This window comes from Gopherus evgoodei, chromosome 1, assembly GCF_007399415.2.
Source record: "Gopherus evgoodei ecotype Sinaloan lineage chromosome 1, rGopEvg1_v1.p, whole genome shotgun sequence".
Classification (NCBI taxonomy): domain Eukaryota; kingdom Metazoa; phylum Chordata; order Testudines; family Testudinidae; genus Gopherus; species Gopherus evgoodei.
Genome location: NC_044322.1, coordinates 301929390 through 301945518, shown reverse-complemented (window position 1 = coordinate 301945518; position 16129 = coordinate 301929390). Strand labels below are relative to the sequence as shown.

At 40.7% G+C, this 16129-nt stretch overlaps 1 protein-coding gene across 14 annotated transcripts in view; it reads right to left on the bottom strand.

Annotated features, from left to right (window-relative positions):
• GRIP1 (glutamate receptor interacting protein 1) overlaps positions 1–16129 on the bottom strand; it is a 583767-nt gene that overhangs the window by 194936 nt on the left and 372702 nt on the right. For all 14 annotated transcript variants that reach the window (XM_030548793.1, XM_030548789.1, XM_030548792.1 and 11 more), the window contains exon 2: positions 2016–2096. In XM_030548793.1, coding sequence (XP_030404653.1) covers positions 2016–2096 — 81 coding nt within the window. The remainder of the gene's footprint in view (positions 1–2015; positions 2097–16129) is intronic.

The following is a 16129-nucleotide window of genomic DNA, read 5'->3' as shown; positions in this document are numbered from 1 at the left end:
TATTGGACTGAAAAAACTAGTATGTGACCATGTAATTAAAGACTGCATAATAATACATACAGAATAAAGGCAGCACAGGAGATCTTCATTCTGGAGCTTTCTAACTTTGGAGAATTTGACTTTGCTATCTAAACAACATTCATTAAATGAAAGGAGGCAGAAGGGAGTTGTTTGCCTAAGATGTTTTTAGATAGAAAAAAACCAATTCTACTATGCACAACTGAAGTGCTTTCCTCTATCAGCATATCATCATCAGGGTTTGAACCTTGGACCTTCAGCACTGCAGCACAGACCACTGAGACAATGTGACTAAGGCAAGGTTTATACTACAGACTTATACTGGTATAACTACATTGCTCAGGGGGGTGAAAACTCGACATCCTTGAACAATGTAGTTATACTGCTCTAACCCCCGCAGGTAGACAGAGCTATGCTGTCAGGAGAGCTTCTCCCATCGGCATAGCTACTGCCTCTTGGGGAGGTGGATTAACTAAGCCAATGACAGAAGCTCTCCTGTTGGCATAGGAGCATCTTCACTAAGGCGCTACAGCGGCAGAGCTGCGTTGATGCAGTGTTTTAAGTGTAGACCTGCCCTCAGTGGCACTCGGGTCTGTCATATTACAGCTCTGAGTTCCATTCCCAGGTTGCGTAACCTCTGTGGAATATCAAGACTTGCTCAGTAATAAAGGCTGTGAAGTCATAGGGCAGGTCTACACTACAGGGGAAAATCGATCTCAGATACGCAACTTCAGCTACGTGAATAACGTAGTTGAAGTCGAAGTATCTAATATCGAATTACTCACGGTCCTCACGGTGCGGGACTGATGTCCACGGCTCCCCATGTCGACTCCTCAACTCCGTTTGGGTTGGTGGAGTACCGGAATTGATATAAGCGCGTTCCGGGATCAATATATTGCGTCCAGATGAGACGCGATATATCGATCCCCGAGCAATCGATTGCTACCCGCCGATACGGCGGGTAGTGAAGACGTAGCCACAGATTTAGTAACACTAGTCAGTAGAACTGAGACTTGAATTTCTGGTATTTGGTATCTAGTACTGTGCATCTTCCAGGAGGTCAAATGGTATTGTGGTTGGGAGAGGGGGTGGCCACATCATTTATTTTGCCTGTGTCTCATTAAAGGAGGTTCAGCTTTGTGTGGCATGCTGGAGTGAGATGCATCGTGTATGCATAGTGCTGATGTAAAGTTGAACGAGTTTAGCAGTAAGCCTGAAGCAAGCTCTGCTGAACAAAAGACTAATGGGAAATGTCAGCTTCTAACACCTTATAACTTGGCCCAATTACCATTATTATTTAACATTTATATTTCAGTAGCGCCTAGGAGGGTCAACCTAATTGAGGCCTCATCGTGATAGGGCTGCATAAACACATAGAAAATCACAGTCTCTGCCCCCTAGGGTCTACAATCTAAAAGACAAGACATGATCGATGGGAGAGATAAACAAGATAGTTGGGGTGGGGATGGTATAATATGGGACATATACAATTCTTAGCCAATCAGAAGCAGTGATCACAACTCACTACCTACCTAGACAGTCTGCAGGGCCGGCTCCGGGCACCAGCGCAGCAAGCAGGTGCTTGGAGTGGCCAACAGAAAGGTGCAGCATGTCCAGCTCTTTGGCAGAAATTCGGCGGCGGGTCCCTCAGTCCCTCTTTCCCCTCCCCCTGCTTGGGGCAGCAAAAACGCTGGAGCTGGCCCTGACAGTCTGAATAGATTTTTCAAGAGGACAACAAAAAGCACCTCCTTGACCCGAATGTCAAAGTGCCCATGCAAACCAAGGCGGCATTACAGTAATTGTAAAAAGCAGATTTTTAATTTTTTTTTTATAATGAAAATGTGAGGCAACTGAAATATAGCGCATCACTATAGCGCTCCATATAATAAACTATAAACCACTTGATAAAACTAACAAATGATTTGGCTTCTCTAACTTGTAAGATATTGTTGTGAAAATGGGACAAGGGCAATTAAAATTTAAACTAGCTGGTCTACCTGGGATGCTTTGTCTCCTCACAGCCAATGCTCCTTCAGGTGGTTTTGTCTGGTTTGCAGATTTAGTATAGGGACTCTCATCTGAAAAACAAACAAACAAACAGTGAAGGTTTCAGTTTCAAATATGTTGTAAGTGATATATTTCAACATAATTTCTGATTTAACAAACAATTTACTTCTCCCACAAAAAGGAACAATTTGATAACATACCAGGAACACTATTAGTCCTATAGGATTGTCATAAGGTAGCCCCACCCAGAGCACCCTTGTAAGGAAGGCTGTGGCATAACAGTTTCTTTCTTTCTTAGTCCCCAGGAACAGTCCAAAGAATCTTTCCAAGTATAAATATAGCCCTTGTGGGGTTCATTTAATGCAAAAGTCCCATCCATATAAATCATAACAAAACAAGTCCCACTAATGAGAATTCCTCCAGCATAGTCCAAACAGTATACATACTATGCGACGTACATCCCCGCAGTCCCTCACCAAGCTCTTCCGCTCCAGTGCCTCCCTAGGGTCCCTCACCACATCCTGACACTCGAGTGCACTCTTGTCCTGTCCTTTTATTAGGACAGCCACCCCCGCCTTTCCAACTGGAGTACAACTCTACTCCCATGTTTCCTCTGGGTCCAGTTCTCAAGCCCTGGAGCGGTAAGCGGGTAAACTCCTCCACTGGTTCCCTGACTTCAGCCCTCTCTGGCCCACAGCTCTGGCTCTCCAGCATTGAGCCAGCAGACAACTCCCTCTACTGCTCCTCCTGCCTTCATCCCTCTCCAGCCCTCCCCCTCTACCTTTCTGGTTTGGGGATACCAGCCAGCAAACCCCTCTTGCTGCTCTCCTTGCCTTCAGCCTTATCCCAGGAGCACCTTCTTTTCTCTTCCAGGACCACCTCCAGTTCCCTGTTCTCAGGCAGCTCTCACCTGTTTGCACTGGGACTCTCTTTCCTGACTTCTTTCAGGCACTTCCCCTCACTGGATCTCTCCCTGGGCCTTTATAGCTCACAGGTGCTGCCTCACTCTCTTAATTGGCCAATTGGGACACCTGCTCTGGCAGAGGGAGCTTGACCTACTTCATTTACTGGGGCCAGCCGTTCTGTGACAAGGACGCACAGAATGTCTTTAGTATACTAGACAGGGCAGTGAGTAAAGTGCACTCTCTCTGAATACAAGAGCCGTCACTGGCTACATTGGAAGTATAAAAATGAACATTTTTGAACACTCTCTCTCTTGGACAAAGATGGCAGACTCTAGCTGTGTCAGAGGAGAAAAGCACTGTGTAAAGCTCATATTGCAGGCAGCCTTTATCTGTATCTGGCTATGGAAAACTTTAACTGTTCTACTTTAAAAGGACTGGAAAATGTGGACTTTTCACTTTAAGAACCTTTGCTCTCACTTTAATGACTCTAGTAGTGGGAGGCCTCCCATTCATATTAGCTGCAAGAAGCTTTATGCCTTTATCATTCTGAGACTCTGTAAGAAGACATTCTTTTTGATTTTGGGCTCTGCTCACAGAAAGCCCCTCTTGTGTTATGGCCAGTGATCTGTGAGAGCGTCAGCCAACCATTTCCAGACTCAGCCTGGCCAAGCACTTTCCTACCCAAAGGATGACACTGCACCCACTGGCAATGGGCTTGTCTTCATGCACAGTGATGCAGCTGTGCTGCTGTAGCGCTTTAGTGAAGATGTTACTAAGCCAACGGGAGACCTTCATGTCAATGGGAGAAGCTCTCCTGTCAACCTAGCACTGTCTACAGGTGCGGGGAGGGGGAAGGTCAGTAAACTCTGTTATTCAGGGTGTAGATTTTCCACATCCCTGAGCAATGTAGTTATACCGATTAAAGGTCTGTAGTGTAGACCCTGATCCTTCTGAGTCACTGGGATTGGCTAGCAGGGCATATGGGCCATCCATTAAAGGCAGAACCAAGTAAAAATGAGCTGCTTACTGCTCCCCCAAAAGAGCCTTCTCAATGGGGGAAAAAAACAGCTTACAGTGCACCTTTAAATACAAATGACCATCAGAGAAAGACTTCAGTAGGGACTGTATGTGTTAATTAGGCTCCAGTATTGATAGTGTTTAGTTTACTTCCTCAATCAAAAGAAAACATAAAAGGGAATTAGATCCTACTTTGTGGGTCCTTTAATCTGGTTCTCGAACAGCTCTTTATGCATTATCAAATACATCTATTTGCATACTTTTTTCTCTTTAAGTTGGAAAGGACCAATTAGTTTATAGCATATGCATACAGCCGTCCATAAATACAGATCAATGGCTAAAGGAATCAAAGCCTAAGTTATCTAGTGACATCTTGAGAAGCAACAAAAATCAGTAGATGAATAATATAAACATATTTTTGGCTATCAATTTTTCTTTCTAACTGACCCTCGATTTTTTTCTCTCTTTACTGATTACTGTATTTGTGACATGTAAAATCTCAGACTCCATTAGAAAATTATATCAGAAGGTAAACCATTCATTTTTATTTAAATAAGATAAGGGTTTGGTCAGCATAATTTAAAACTAGATCTCAGATAAAAGACACTAACAAGAACAGTTCATTTTTTTCAAACTACAGATCTTCTACAATAAATTCCACTTAGTAAGGCAGAATCAGTAACAAGAAAAGCTTCTGAACATTAGCAACAAGGTAAAAGGTTGTTGTACAACCATGCCCCTGGAAGGGAATGGAGCAAATAATTAAAAGCATCTCAGTGTATCAGGTCTGCAAGATATCATTGCTTCTACTACAGTAAGATTAACTCCCATTGCCATGGAACTATATAATCATAATGAGAAAGATAATACAGCCCCTGCTACGCTGTATGCTAGCGTGAAGCCAAAGACAATAACAAACAGAATGTAGCGAGAGAGGCAGACAGGATTCTGAAATGGATTTAAGTCATGCCGATGTTAAGACAAAGTTGGACTTTGGAGGAAGCATCACCTATCTTTCCACCTTAAAAAAAAAAAAGTTTTGGTAAAGCTAATATTATTGTATGAGGGGATACAGTCTTCTTGAATTTTGAAAAACGTGTCTGGAGAGAGAAGTTAGTGCTCGTGAAAGAAGTGGATTGATCTTTCTCATTCACAGAAAAGGCAACGCACAGCTATTGGCAGTACAAGGTTCCCCAGGCTATCCCAATAGGGAGCAGTTTAGATACCCCATCCATGCAATCTTTAGCTCTTATTACAAGATGCCAATTGTGATGGTAACTATTGTGGCAGTAGTACTTCTCTATTAAGAAATTAACAGGATCATCCATGTAGTTTCACATAATCTGATGAATGACAACGACGTTTTGTTACTATCAATATCAGAACAGGGGGACTTGTAGACAAAAAATATCCATTGAACAAAACAGTCCTGTCTTGATGCGCCTTGTTAAAATATTCATTTTAAATTAATCACTTTAGGCAGACTGGAGAGGGGACAAAGGGAAGAGGAGTTCTCACAAGTAGACATTCAAACCCTATTTCTAAAGAGCAAAGTAAATCAACTAACATTTCCTGTGAGAACAGGATTTTCCCAGTACCCCACTGCATTTTAGGGGGTTCTGGTCTCAAAGTGAAGTTTACAGGGCTCACAGGCGCCCAGGTAGATTTGAGTATGTACTTTGTGTTGCCAGACACCTTGAAGAAGCAGGACAGATGGTTGCACTATGAAGAGAAGAGAAGAGAAGAGAAGAGGGGCCAGTTAGTCAAAGTTTCCTGGAGCCAGTGGCTCATATAGCTGATGTGGATAAGGCATATCAGTTTCATAGCCAACAGTACACACAACGGAGCTTTGGGGCCAGCATCACATCAGACTGCTTTGACTTTTCTAACCGAATCGATCAGGTACCCATTTTGCAGTGGGTTAAACTGGAGGTGGCTTTTCAGTGTGAGATTGAGTGAAACTTGAACCTTCAGGATTGCAGTCGAGCACCTTAATCACTCAGCCACAGCCACTGCACCTCTAGCCAAAGTCCCAAAAATTTAAGGGGTAAATAGCTACAGATAATCTCCCTTCCTGATAACTAAAGATTAGGTAAAAGGGTGATGGATTTCAAGGCTTGTTATATGGAGAGGAGTCGTAGCACAGCAGGGAGGCATTCCATTATCAAGATTAGATTATATTCAGGCGTATAAATATCAACTAGATATAATCCTGAATGTAAATATATACTGATTACACTGGTCTACAATTTTTGAGAAGTCGTCTGCTTCAGAGATAAAATGTGGTATTTATTATGTATTTTGATGTGCTGAATTCAAATATGACAATTAAAACAACTGATTGGCTACTGTTTCTAAGATATTTAAGTTTTTACATTTTATGTCTATATATATTGTGCAGATAGTAGCGTTTTAATCATAAATTGTAAACCTAGGTCTTTTCATGTGTTTATGGTTGCTTTACATGATAATATTTCACCTGTCCTGTTTATGTAATACTTTAAAAATCAGCAAAAGGGTTATATAAATAAAATTTATTATGAAACAAAAGGCAACAAACTATTATGTACATAGTTTAGTCCTATTCAGTGTCTACTCAGCGCTTCTTGGCTTGTCTCTTGTATTCATTAAATGGAGCATCTCTTGTCACTGTCCAGCAATAGTCTGCAAGCATTGATGGGCTCCATTTGCCCTGACAGCCTGCCAGGAGATTCCACTGCTGTAGTCTGGAGCCCAACAGCTCTGCCTTACTCTTGGGTAGTTCCAAATCCCTGACAAGGTCATTCAGTTCACCTTGTGTTATGAGGTGTGGTTCAGAGGAGGAGGATGGGAGAAAATGTGGGTCCTGTGATATTGATGGTTCAGGACCAGAAGTTTCATCCTCTTCCTCGTCTGACTCAAGTGAGAATGATTCCGGTGCATCAGGAACCGGCAGTCCTTCTCCGTGGGGTACTGGGCGTATAGCTGATGGAATGTTTGGATAATGCACAGTCCACTTCTTCTTTGACACACCTTTCCCAGCTGGAGGCACCATGCAGAAGTAACAATTGCTGGTATGATCTGTTGGCTCTCTCCAAATCATTGGCACTGCAAAAGGCATAGATTTCCTTTTCCTGTTCAACCACTAGCGAAGATTTGTTGCACAAGTGTTGCAGCATATGTGTGGGGCCCACCTCTTGTCCCGATCTCCAATTTTGCAGCCAAAATAAAGGTGATAGGCTTTCTTAACCATAGTGGTTAGACTGCGCTTTTGTGATGCAAAAGTCACTTCACCACAAACATAGCAGAAGTTATTTGCACTGTGCACACAAGTACAAGGCATCTCTGCTCACTTTGGCTAAACAGAAATGTGTCCCTTTGCAAAATCAAACACTGATAAATAAGAGAGCACGACACTGTATGATTTCTAGAGCTGATATAGGGCAATTTGTTCAGCAGAGTGATGTGAGCTTCGTTATGATTGCATCATCCATGACTTCTAGGAATAACATGATGCAATTCATATCATGTAGGATGCAATACCAGCTTCAGATTGCATCATTCATTGTTTTGCCTAAAAAGCAAGTACTGTCCAAACCCAGTCATAGATTTATGCATAGATCCAGTCAAAGATGTATTTTAGTCATTTCTGGCTTAAATTGAGATCCCTTCCCTTTATAACTCACTTATTCTTTGCCATTCCCAAGTCAAGGGTCATATATACTGACCCAATAGCATATCTTGAAAACTAGAGCCAATCAACAATTTTAAGCATCATTTTCGTTCTCAGTGACCCAGAATTAGTAAAGTTGGACTACATTTATTTCAGAAGCATTTTGGCTGTAGAGCAGTGTTATTTATCATTCACAGGGAGATAGATATTCCTACCCTTTAATGAATTTCTGTTAGACTAAACTGTTTTGTTACTGAGCAGCAAACACATTTATCTGCAGCACTTTCATATATACAACTTCAAATTTTGCCTCTTAATTCACTAGCTCTTTCCCATTTCTAGAGAGACTATACTGCAGGTGTTCATTTTTACTACGGGGGGATTAGCATTGCTCTGTAGAAGCAGTCCTTGACCTGCATTCTTGCATCAATGTTTTGGTTTTTTTTAATTTCCTCCGGCTGAGAGATTACACAGTCTGTGGTAAACAAACAATTCTTAGTAAGTCACTATGTTGTACTGTGGTAATTGCTATGCCAGCAGATTCCTTAATTTAAGGACCACAGGAAAAGCTTCTGATGTTAACTATCAGGTTTCAATTTCCATGGCTATGAAGACAGACAACTTGCATATTTCCAATAGTTGCTTGTACACAATACTGAGCAAGTTACCAGAACATTTTCATTTACATCTTTCCTGACCAGAATGCAAAACTAATCTCTGAGGAAAAGTCTCTCAGATTACAGACATATGAACTTCTTAAATTGTTAAGCAGAATGGCCTTCATTCTTTTACCTGTCCTCTCTAAAATTATTGCTGCAAATAGTAAATTATAGTGATTACATATACTACATCACATTACACCTTCAAAGCCTAATACATACATATATACAGTAATTAATTAGCGCTATCACCACTGAAATCTTTACAAATGATTTATTTTGTACATAATTAACATTAGTGAGATCCTCCTGGTTCCCTGTGCACTATTTGGTAAAGATCACAATATCTAGTTGCAAAGTTTATAGCGACCACCACCACCACTACATATTGTAGAGGCAACTGGTGCAATGAGTGCACTGCCTATCATTCTAATTAATACTGTCTCATTGTTTCTTTGTGCTCCTCAGTCTCTCTCTCAGCATCCATCTGCTGTCTTATAATTAAATTATAAGCTCTCTGGAGCAGAGAACATCATATAGTTCTGTGTTTGTACATTATTCCTAGTGCAGCATGGCCCTGATGCATAACTGGGGCTCCTATATTCTACTGCAATATAAATAATACATACTATTACATAAGTAATAATATCTTACTATGAACATATACACTGTACAATGCATACATAGGGGGCTTCTTTGTTCCCTTCCCCACCATTTCAAGTATCTGCTCCTGTACCTAGCCGAAAGAAAGAAAAAAAAAGAGAGAGAGAGAGAGAGAGAGAGAGAGAGAGAGAGAGAGAGAGAGAGAGAGAGAGAGAGAGAGAGAGAGAGAGAGAGAGAGAATGTACTATATGACATCTTTGGTGTTTATTCTACTCAGTTTGACAGCCTCCTTTAAAAAGAATTACTAATGAATGACAAGACAGTGAGTAAGAGGAAGATTGTAGGATACCTCCTCCACAGTACAATCCAGGCATTCAAAACATCAGTCAACTTAAGATAACATTATTTATGTGTCACAACAGATGACGGTGAAAGTAATTGACAACAGAATTGTGCCTGAAGGTTCTCATCATGCTGAGTTCTGACGTAACCTCAGTCTCTGTTAGCCTATGGGGTTTGAGATATAACCCCAACACTGGTGCATAGTGTTATGCCATTCCACCTTAAGCTTGCCCAGTGTATTTTGGGCACCCACCAGAAAATTGCAGTGATCTATATTTGTAGCTACTTGTTCTATGTGGAGTAGTATGTATGGGAACAGTACAGAAACACATGCTTTATCCATATATTTGCCTGTACAAAAAAGTATTCATCCTGGTGTAATTTTTAAACATACAGCATGAAGATGAAGATGATGTGTTGAGTTATTAAGAATTCTTCCACAACTGCTGAAACTGCAGTGTCTTCAAACAAGTTAGTTTGTCAAAAACGACTGAAATTAATGAGCACATGCCTCAGATTTTCTGTCTCTGGAATTCCTAGCGCTGATATATCTGAGTCACAGGATGACAGCTCCACTATTCCTGAAACTCATAATGAAGAGCATTATTCATAACAAGAACAGAATTCAGAAACACAAAGGCAATAACATAGATCTTACTCCACTCTACATAACACTCCTTCTGCTCTGTCAGCTCTAGCTAACATTAGGTTAGCAATTCTACCGTTTGTTACTGCTCTGCAGCCATCAGATCCAGAAGGGAGTATGTTCTTTAGCCTTAACCAAAACCCTCATTTTCTGAAGAGTATCATATTTATGGCAGCTGTTAAATGCTGACGGTCTGGGTTGCTAGGACCAATTCGGTTACATCCATAGCTTGTGGTTAAGCCCTTCACAGCAATAAAGAAACTTTGCTATTTCTTACAAGCCCAAAGGTTGGAGGATGCTTAGGAAGAGTGGGCCCACTGAGGATAGGGCCTACTACTATGAGTAATCCTACTGAAGACAATGGCAGCCATATACCCCTAGTTGAAATGAAGACATTCTGGATGACAACATATTAAAGTAACTTCAGAACATGTATGCAATACCCTGCACAGTGTAAGTAGGAATATTCATGTGCAAATCATGGATACTAATGTCACATCTTTGAAAAGGTCGACTTTACATAGCAACCTGATGAAATCAAGAACAGTATGCCCACAGTATGCCTTATACAGAAAGTGAATTCTACTTTGTATAATTAATATTTGCAACGTGCTTTGGAAATTAAAAGCCCTATGTCATGTTAAATATAAAGCATAGTTTAGAGTGGATGAAAAACAGCTGTACCTAAGTGGGAATAATTTGTGATGCCACATTGCCCTGACATTTGCTAGGAATTACTGTGTATTTAGAAAATCTATCCAGATTCTTGATGTTACACTTGGCATCAACATTTTCAGCACAGTAACACCTGCTAATAATGCCATTGAGAAAAACATTTAGGAAGAGGCTGTTCTTGGAATGAAGAATATTTTGGAAGATTTACTTTTAAATAAGCAAGAGCCCAGATTAGAACTAATATTATGGATTGACCAAGGTTACCACAATGTCTCAATCTGTACTGGAGAGTTTGATGGCCTACAACAGCAGAAAATAGAGGCAGTACTGGCCAAATGTTTTCAACGTTGAATAAATGAACACTGTCTGAATGTACAGGTTTAACAGAACAGCACAATGTCAACAATCTACTACACACATATATTATCTTTTTTCAGACTTGTCATGCAACATTTAACCATAAAAAAATGATCTGCCATTTTACATCCAGTGGTGCAAAGGGGTAAAAATTACATAAGCATCTAAGTCCCATTTTTCAAAAGTGGCTCAAGTGGCACTGACTTCCAATGAGACTTCAGCTCCTAAGTGCCTAAGTCACTTTTGAAAAATGGGACTTACGCAATTTTTAAAATTTTACCCAAAGAGCTTTAAATTCAAAACTTTAAGTGCCAGAATGGCCATGAATGAACTGTACCTCTAAATAGCACAAATATGAACGTAATAATTTTTATTCACTTTTTGTTGTACTCTGTGATTCTCACTCTTAACCTCTAGAAATCATCATTAAGAAAACTTAAGGCCTTCTATTTTCAACTTATTTGGAAGTTTTGGGGGGTGTGTACATTGCGAGAAACAGGAGGAAGAGAGTTTTAAAAATCCTGAATATATTATTTCTCCTCCTACACTTAGCCAACTGTTACATGCTGTATCTGCAGACATCATTCTCAAACAGTACTAGAACCCAGCAAATAACTATTAGCGCTCTAAGACGTACATAAGATGAAAGAAATTTGAATAAGTCTTTATTCTATTCTCTGAGTTCTGAATTGTCTGGTTCTTTATTACAGAACCATTCCAATTATCATCTTAAACCGGGGCGGGCAACCTTTCAGAAGTGGTGTGCCGAGTCTTCATTTATTCACTCTGATTTAAGGTTTCGCGTGCCAGTAATGCATTTTAACATTTTTAGAAGGTCTCTTTCTATAAGTCTATAATATATAACTAAACTATTGTTGTATGTAAAGTAAATAAGGTTTTTAAAATGTTTAAGAAGCTTCATTTAAAATTAAATTAAAATGCAGAGCCCACTGGACTGGTGGCCAGGACCCAGGCAGTGTGAGTGCCACTGAAAATCAGCTCGCCTGCCGCCGAAAATCAGCTCGCGTGCCGCCTTCAGCACCCATGCCATAGATTGCCTACCCCTGTCTTAAACTAATGGAAGCTACAGCACTCTCAATTATGTATCTTAAACTTCCTACTGATATCTAAAATACCCAGTGAATTTTACTGTCTAAAAGTAGGCTAAAGAAAAAAGTCACTAAAAAATGTAGGTGCCTAAAATTAAGCTCCATAACCAATATTTAGGCACCTGAATAGAAATGGCCTAATTCTCAAAAGGTGCTGAGCTCTCATACAGTTCTTTCACCATGGGAGATGCATATCATTTTAAGATTGCCTGTAAAAAGGCAACTGGATATTGTAAAGTTGCCTCTGGAACTGCTGGTATACAGTGAAACTCTCCTTCAATGAATTCTCTAATAAAGAAGAAATCCTATTACAATAACACGTTTTAAAATCTACCAAGCAGAGATTACTTCAAATCCTAAAAATATTTATTTTTCTACATTTGTAAAAATGTCAAATGTTTGCTAGAAGATTAAACCCAATGCCATAAAATAGAATAATTACTGAATCATTAAATAAGCTAACCCTCATTTTAGGTTGTAAAGTGGGGTACTACAACAGTGTCTTGAGTTGCCATGATGTACGGCACAGAACACAAAAATGAAGTACATGGATTTTATTCACATCTGCTAGAAATGGGAGAACTCGCAGTAGTTAGGGATGGAAATTACTTCTTATATCACCTATTCCATCTCTTTAACAATATGTGATTGTGCTGCATAGTGCATTTTATAATGCTGTGGCCAGTCTAGTCCCAAATGATGTGGCTTCCACCACTATCTTTTACAGGAAAATTCCTCCGTGAAATAGCTCACACTGACAGGAAGCTTTTCCTGATATTCTACCTAAATTTCCTTTGCTAAACTTCATCCCATCATTTCCATTTAGATTCCTAACTGTAGGATGCTTATCCAAATGCCGGACCTTTCTGGCCCTCCCATCACAATGTATGTTGGCTGCAATTTGGTTTTGCAAAACATATGCATAGAGAGCAGCCATGTTGCATTGTTTTGACAAAGCACTGCATACTGATACAACATTACAGTATGTGTGCAGCAGCCTTTTAAGCACAACCTGAAAACTATATCCTGTGTGATAACGAAGATATTTTTATATACTAATTAAAACCCACAGAAAAACATTTGGCATTGGTGGCTAGCAATCCCCAAAACATAAGCTTTTGTGAAAAAAAAGTCCCTAGACATTTTTTCAAATGCAGGCAAGTCTGTAACCTCTTAACTACAGAATCAATACTGTGACACCATAATAACCCTAACAATAGAGAGAGATGAGCAGTCCTCTCCTTTGCCCCCCTTTCTCCCACTCTAGTAGGCACTTACCTTTGCTACTCTATTGTTTTCTTTCATAAATGTTTATATTTGAATAACCTTAATATTGCCTTTGGCCTCCTCTTGCGTTACGTACTCCCTCGCCCTACAGCTGTACCTCAGATCCCCTCCAGCTGGGTTTTTATTGACCTGCTGAGACTGAGCAGCGATGGTCTTTGTTCATGACTTATTGGGGGGGTGGGGGGAATAACAGGTTTGTAGTGTGGTAACATCTCATTGTTCATGACTTATTGGGGGGGTGGGGGGAATAACAGGTTTGTAGTGTGGTAACATCTCATCCTGATAAAGCCTTTTTGTGATTATATTGTTTGCTATAATCTTACTTTCTTGTAATCTATTACTACATCTACTCTCCTGCAGTTAAAATGTGATAGGAGAATGTTTCTTGGATATTTGATCTGTACAGACACTGAAAGATATGTCTACTGTACTGGTGGATATAATGGTTCCATATATTCTGATGGCCTCTGTGCTTCCTTGGATATCTGCTAGAGCTTTTCCTGCAGGACAGCTGCCTAGAACTTTAAAAGTAGAAGTGGTGATTGAAACTGCCACAAGGCTATTTTAAAACCTATTGGATTTTCCCTAAATAGCTGTATATGGATTCATAGATTCATAGACTCTAGGACTGGAAGGGACCTCGAGAGGTCATCGAGTCCAGTCCTCTGCCCTCATGGCAGGACCAAATACTGTCTGATAATCATTTTTTTAGCAGTACGTGCTGGAGAACTAGCCAACCCTGGTTTCCCTATGTGCACAACAATGCAGAACAAGCATATTCACTTTTGCCACTGTCATTACATCTGGCAGAGATCTGAGGTAGGGAGGAAGGGAGAGAGAGAGCATGCCAAGGAAAACAGAAGCCAGTTTTGAAAATGAATAAATAAAATGAATGGAAAATATATAATATAAGCCAATTGAGAGAATGACTGTCACAGTGGAATTAAGTACAAAGGCAACTATTTAATAGGGTCACCTGATGTCCTGATTTTATAGGGACAGTCCCGATTTTGGGGGCTTTTTCTTATATAGGCACCTATTACTCCCCACCCTCTGTCCTGATTTTTTACACCTGCTATCTGGTCACCCTACTATTTAAGAAAAAATTCTCTATCCTCTTTCTTTTATGGCTCATTTAAACTATATATATTTGTGTTTGAACAGCAAAATGGGCACGAAATGGTAATATAACAATCTACATGTATGTTGGAGGAATAAACAGTCAGGAGGTAGTTTTGTTTATTAAGGTTTTCACAGAGGCAGGGGATATGGCTGGGAGTAACAGAGGATGGCATTTTAAAAAGAAAAGAAAATGTAGGCTGACTAAAGGAAGTACTTGCCAACTTGCGACAGCCTGCAGAATAGACTCCCAAGGCAAGCAATGGAGACTCTATCACTAGAGACATTTAAAAGTAGATTGCAAAACATATGATTTACTGCAGCTAACATTAATCCTGCACTGGAATGGAGATAAAAGGAAACATTTTTATTAGTTTATTTAATCTCTTACTTCTGTGTCTTTGGAAAGTAGGACTGACCTTTTACTTTTGACTTGGCTTCAGGATATAGTAGGAGTAAGCAAGCTGGCATACTGGACTCTCCCTCAGAGTGCACCTCTGTCCAAGTTTTAGGACTTGATAAATAGTGGGCTATCAGATGTGTTTGTCCACTTTCCTGTCTACCTGCAGTCTAACTTGTGTCTGAATTACTGCTTTGTAATACTATACCAAATAATATCAGAATCAAACAGGTGGACATATAATACACATAAAATATTATAGGCAGCTCCCATGTCCTTCACAAAAGTGTACAAGTAACTTTTAATCTTTCCCAATATATCAATCCTCCAGCTCCTTAATCGATATCATTGCTCCTCTTAGAATTCATTGCAAAATGTCTGTGATCTCTCTGGCCTTGAAGTTTTCAGAACTGAACATGATCCAGCTATCATTAGAACTGTACTGATACCCTATTGTCTCATTGCTTCATAATATGAAAACACAATTTGTTGCTTGCTTTCTCAAATCCAACATTCATTTTCAAGGCAGGGGATTATTATATTATTTTACTTATTGTATGTTGGTATCATACTGTGTAAATTTACAGCCTGCAGTAGTAATTTTTAGTGATGGGTTATTCAATGCATAAAATACTCTTAACACAGCCACTGGGAAATGTACACATATAATGTAAAACCACATGCATTAAAAAATAAACCAAACAGACACATTTTCAGCCAGAGGCCTCACCAACCCACAAAATATTCAGCCCTTCAGGTAAAAGTTTGAGGGTATGTCTACATCTACAATTTTGCAGCGCTGGTTGTTACAGCTGTATTAGTACAGCTGTATAGGGCCAGCGCTGCAGAGTGGCCACACTTACAGCAACCAGCGCTGCAAGTGGTGTTAGATGTGGCCACACTGCAGCGCTGTTGGGCGGCTTCAAGGGGGGTTCGGGGAACGCGAGAGCAAACCGGGGAAGGAGACCAGCTTCGCCGTGGTTTGCTCTCGCGTTCCCCGACCCCCCCTGCAAACCGCAGGGAAGGAGACTTGCTTGCACGGAGGTTCAGGGAACGCGAGAGCAAACCGGGGAAGGAGACCAGCTTCGCCGCGGTTTGCTCTCGCGCTCCCCGAACCCCCCTGCAAACCGCAGGGAAGGAGGCCTGCTTGCACGGAGGTTCGGGGAACGCGAGAGCAAACTGGGGAAGGAGACCAGCTTCGCCGCGGTTTGCTCTCGCGTTCCCCGAACCCCCCTGCAAACCGCAGGGAAGGAGACTTGCTTGCACGGAGGTTCGGGGAACGCGAGAGCAAACCGGGGAAGGAGACCAGCTTCGCCGCGGTTTGCTCTCGCGT